The sequence below is a fragment of the Mesitornis unicolor genome, unplaced genomic scaffold (assembly GCF_000695765.1).
Source record: "Mesitornis unicolor isolate BGI_N332 unplaced genomic scaffold, ASM69576v1 scaffold4224, whole genome shotgun sequence".
NCBI lineage: Eukaryota > Metazoa > Chordata > Aves > Mesitornithiformes > Mesitornithidae > Mesitornis > Mesitornis unicolor.
This window is the reverse complement of record NW_010181906.1, coordinates 14,397-19,844: the sequence shown is the minus strand read 5'-3', so window position 1 is coordinate 19,844 and position 5,448 is coordinate 14,397. Positions and strand designations below refer to the sequence as shown.

The window sequence follows — 5,448 nt, the reverse complement described above, 5'->3', positions numbered from 1 at the left end:
CAGGAACATAGCATCCATAAAGACAGGCTTTGCTCAGGCTCTGGATACCTGCAGTATTGTGTAGCTGAGGCTACCACGAGAAGCGGGGGAAGTAAGCCTGCTTAAAAGCAGAAAAATATTGCTGTAGTACAGCAATAGAAATCTCAGATACAGAAAACTATTTTCAAAATAGAAATTGCTCAGCACAGAAAACATAGGGAAAAATACACAAGCAGGTATTATAAGGGGAACCTTCAGAAACCTGGGTTTGCAAATGTGCCCTACAGCTTCTGAAGGCCATGGTGCTGCTGCCAGCTCATTGATGGGTGCAGGATTGGGGAGTCCTATTGGGGCACAAACTCGCTTAATTTTCTTGGAAATCCCGACCATGCTGTCTGAAAAGCATTGTGCTACACAGACTGATGTGTGAGCAGTTGGGCTTGTCCACACATGGGTCTATGAATGCATTGTATAACTCAGGGAAACTTGGCTATTTTGGCCTTTCTAATGCACTTGCATAAGACTCTTCCCACAACAAGCCCAGTTAATAATTTGGAGAAGGGTGACTGAGCAATTGTCAAGTCCTCAGTGCTTCCAGGCAGGTCTGGATATGTGCCACATAGACCAGAAAGTCCTCCATTTTGCCTTTCAGTGTGGTTTAAAAATGAAATGCCACATTCTCCATTTAAAGTTCACTCTCATCCTATTGGCCTCTGACCTCTTTCATGAAATTGTTAGCAAATGCAATAATTTTGAAGAGCTGTTTTTTTCGTCTGTTTGCTGCCTACACTGACCCATTAGCTACTGCAATGCTGGCAGTGGAAAAACTTTGTGTGAGCCTTGGTAGAGCCATCCACATTGGGTGATGCCCTTCAGATAATTTATCCCTAGTTGGGTGGAGGAGCATCACAGGAGACCTCCAGGTGTGCTGTGAAATGACACATGGCCTGTAAATGATGTGTGGGAGTCCCATAATGCTCCCAACGTCAGGAAGGGCCAAAATGAAAACAAATGCTGCTGATTACGCAGTGAAGGCAAGAGACCAAATTGCGTGCTCTCTACTTAATTTTTGTAATATCTGTTATTTCTGAATTTGTGAGTTTTATGTTGTTTACTCTGAATAGCGATGCATTTTTTTATTGCTATTAGCTATTAAAATGACACATTAATTGTTTCTGCAATTAAAAATGTGTTCAACTCTCCTCTGTGCCAGTGTTTGTGACATTCAGAAGTCATAAACATCAACTACTCCATCATTTTTGCTGTAAACATGTCCCAGTAAAGTCATTTCATACTGAAGGCAGACTAAGAAACGCGCCACAGCAGCATTTTAGAAGTTCTCTCACAAGGCTTAAAGGACATTAAAACTCTTCTCTTGATGCTTCCCACCAGGTGGATATGTTGATTAGTAAACTTAGCCACTGGCTAGCCATCAAAGATTGTTGGAGTAATGATCTGTGACACATAATACTCAAAGTTAGCAGACAAATGCTAGCAGAGGCTGCGTGCTGTGAGGTCTCGAGGACTATCATTGTTTCGGGCATTTGAACTTTGAATGCTTCAAGCCCCTTTCCATCTGGTAGGCTACAAGCCATAGCGAACCACAGGCTTGGCCTTGAAGTTATTGATTGACTTTTTGTGGCCTTTGAGATACCAAATGAGGAGGGCAGAGCATTTCTCTCTGCCTATCCCCATTCTGAATCCTGTATGTGAGCTTCTGTTGACACTGAGGACATTTGATGTGAGGAAAGGCTGATTTTTGTGTTTGTGCTCGTGCTGCAGGGAATGACCATCCGTCCTCTTGTTGACTTGTTGGCTGTCAAGAGGAAAAGAGAGAGTGCTCCCACAGTGGGAGAGCAGATCCATATTCGGGTAAGTGATGCACCTATCAACACACAGCCAGAGCTTTCCAATGTGCTTTGCTGATAGCAGTGTGGTCCTTTCAAACTGTGGTGTGTCTCCAGGGTCTCTACAGATCTGCAATTTTGCCTGAATCCTCTGCAGGTCAGCCCTGTCCAGATTTGAAGTCCTCTGCAGCTTCCTAACCATGGGTTATTATGTTCATTGGAATAGCAGCCACCGGCTCAATCAGGCTGATGTTGCATTAGGTGGTGCCCAAACATCACAGGAAAAGATAACCACTTGCCCAAATGCCATATACTCAAACCTAATGCCAACTTTTCTGCTTCTTTGAGAAGAGTGAAAGAAAGAAAATTGAGACTTGGTTCCTTTCAGGGTTGGGATCTTCCATGTGTTCACCAGTCACTTCACCACCATCAGTTTTGATATTTTTGCAAAAAAAAAAAAAAATTAGAAAAGGGAGGGTAAGGAAAACGCTGTGTTGGTAGGAACCACCAAAGTCACCATAACCCTAAGGTGGAATTTAGTTCACCTTGCTCTTGCCATCCAGACGTTGGCCTTTGTAGTTACAGAGGAGTTCTCCAGAGAGTGGGTCACCCCCATGAGGAAGCACGGAACTCTGCACACCTTGCTGAGGCTTTGCATTGCTGGAGGGAAGCTTGGCTGGACCCTACCAATGCCCTCCATGAGAGCTCTCACTGAGGAACAAATCAGAGAGGCTTTGCACCAGGTCTCCTCCAGTCTGAGACTCAGCCTGATAGGGAGCTGTGGCATGTGGTTTTTAAAGCACTGATACCCTCCATCTAGCTTGAAAGTAATGTTTCTGAGTCTAATAGTTTATGCCCAGTCATATTTCTGTAGATATGGCTCCTTTGGGAATATTTTTGTCTTCTTTTTGGGTAGCTATAAATAAAGACATTAGGCCTGAGGATGTTTATAAAAACTGCCTGGCACCCTCACAATTAGGCTGTATTACAGGGCTTTGTCTGAGGTGAACAGAAGAGTTCAATAGGCTGAAGAGGCTTTTCCTGTCACGAACAGAGAATACCTTCTTCTTTTGTTAGTGTATGAATAGTAAATCATCTCTGGAAACGTGTTTATTAGGAAATGTGAGCTGAAAATGGCTACGTAACCAATTAAGTTGAGAAGGTAACAATGCAAATAGTTGGAAACCAGGCACGTAGCAGCAGCTTTCTTCCTCAAATTTATTTCTCTGGAAAGTCGGGGCATTCTTGCTCGCAAGAGCAATGATTAGTGCAGGGGGGTCATTTGGTGGCCCTCAGACCATACAGCAGCTGATAGCAATGTGAGGACACAACAGCTCTGCTAAGTGAACAGCTCTGCGTTTTTTCTGTGTCTGACCCAACAAAAAGAAAATAAAAAAATATATATATATTAAATTAGATGTGGAGGAAGCTCCAGGGACATCGATACCTGTGTGTGGAGGGCCATTGACTGTGGTAGAGCAGAGCCCTCTCCCAGCTTAGACATGCCAATAGGAGGGAAAACAATTTGGGAAATTACAGAGATTTAACTTCTAGGTGGAAAAATCAACCTGTCTGGGATTTTTAATACAATTTTAACCAATAATAGTGTTTTTGTATAAGGCATGATACGGCCACTGTTTTTATTTAGTAGGCAGTGTCTGGGGGAAGGCAGTATTTATTATTAAAGTCAAAGCATCGTTTGTACACTATCTACGTCTGTATCCTGAAGACATTGGTGTCCTGCAACGAATTGTCCTCAAAAACCTCAATGTGAACGTTTCCTGCTTATCAAGGCCTAATCTGCAGGACATGCAAGCCATCAGCCACGCTGTGGAAATGGGGAATTTACCCTTCAGCCCCTCTTCTTGTTTACCAGTGTTGTGTTACTGAGCTGAAAGTGTCCTTCGTTTTTGTCTGTGGGCTTTTGATTTTTGCTGAGTGAGTTCATCAAGTATGCAACATGTGCAACCGGTGTATAGCTAAATCCTTTCTTCTGTTTAGTTCTTGGATCATTTGCTGGCTGGCATTGAAGATATATCTGGACACTGGGGACAGTATTACTGGAAAGACAAGTAAGGATTTGCCAAAATACTACTGTGTACATACGTAGCAAAAAATGAGCCCTGGTTTCTATTCCCTAAGTTTCCACCGTGGACAGCTGAGCCTTGATCATCCTTGTGGCACAACCCAGGTGACAAAGGGGTGGTTTTTCCTTGTCCAAGGTGAGACTAGGTTCTCAAGGCACTTCCTCCTGTCGTACTTCGCGCTAAAAAGGCTCCTTTCTCCTCCCCTATTGTGTTTATCCGTTCTTATCCAAAGAAATCTGCTGGAAGCAAAAGGGCCGTGCCAGCACAGGGGGCACCTGAGGACCCCCAGCACAGTCTGTACACAATTAACATTAAAAGTGTGAGCTTGCAGCACTTGGAGGGGCAACTGCTTGTTGTGGACTGGCAAATTATATGTGATATCTACAGATCTCTGAAGCAAAGTGCTCAGTTTTCATTAAGTTCTGGTGTATTGTACACACAAGAGATTTTAAAAAAATACAAGTAACATAAAATATAATAATAACAATCTACCAGGTTTAATTCCTTGGCTGTGCAGACACAGATGCAACTAACTTCATAGTCAGGACTCTGGTAAATGCAGCTGATAGGAATTTTCTGAGGAATGCCAGTGCTTGGAAGTGCCACTAGAGGGGATGGGAATCTCTGCTGCTAAGGAGCATCCTTGTGAGCAGAGAAAAACAGCCAAATTCAAGCATCAGTATTTGATACTGGACAGATCGTTCCGAAAGGTTGGGCTGCATTTGAGGAAATGACTCAGGAGGGAATCTGGAAGTGTTTAAATCTGCATCCTTTGGGGCTACTTTCCGTACTTGTAGCACTTATAGTAGAGGTCATGATAAATTTGGCACTTTTGGGAGTTTTTGTTGTGTTTGACGAGGTTTTAATATCTTAGCTGATGTACTGTTGTGCAGAAATGGTTAGGGACTGACCTCCTGGACCATTGATTTCTGGAAAATAAAAATGATAATGGAATATGGGGCAACTGTGGGTTATGAACCTTCTGGCTTGCTCAGGTTCATTTTGCTGCTGGGCAGTGATGGGAGTAGGCTAAGTCCATCTTGTTTTGTCCTCAAACAGATTAGAATATTTCAACAGCAAATACCTGCAGAAGATCCTGCTTCGAGAATATGACCAGCCAAAATCGAGCATTGTGCTCCTCTACGAAAAGCTGGAGCGCAAGCATGCCATCGAGCTGGCAGAAGCAGGGCAGCTGGGTCATGCCCCGTCCCACCCATCCTTGCTGTGAGTGCTCCCCTGCAGTCGTCCTCTTCCCATCACCCCTCCCACCTTGAGGGAAGAGTTACGAAAAGCTTTTCCAAACTTCTCTGCCTCCTCTGCTCTTCCGTGCTGGGCTATCCCATGGGAAGGAACAACATAGCTTGGACAAATGCAAAGTAAATATTGTTTAAGGATTAGGTTGTGGGCAGTAAAAATGATCAGGTGGATGAGCAATCTGCGGGCACTGATGAACACAGCTTCTGATTTTCTATGTGGTGTGAGCAGTGTCAAATATTTGCATGTCAGAGCGGACACCTCGTCGTTCACAGATGTTT

General features: G+C 43.8%; 1 protein-coding gene across 1 annotated transcript in view; it reads left to right on the top strand.

The window, feature by feature from the left end:
• Nucleotides 1-5,448, top strand: part of LOC104539905 (sodium/hydrogen exchanger 2-like) — a 24,324-nt gene that overhangs the window by 11,325 nt on the left and 7,551 nt on the right. The window contains 3 exon segments of the mRNA XM_010183573.1: nt 1,762-1,851; nt 3,828-3,898; nt 4,973-5,154. Coding sequence (XP_010181875.1) covers nt 1,762-1,851; nt 3,828-3,898; nt 4,973-5,154 — 343 coding nt within the window.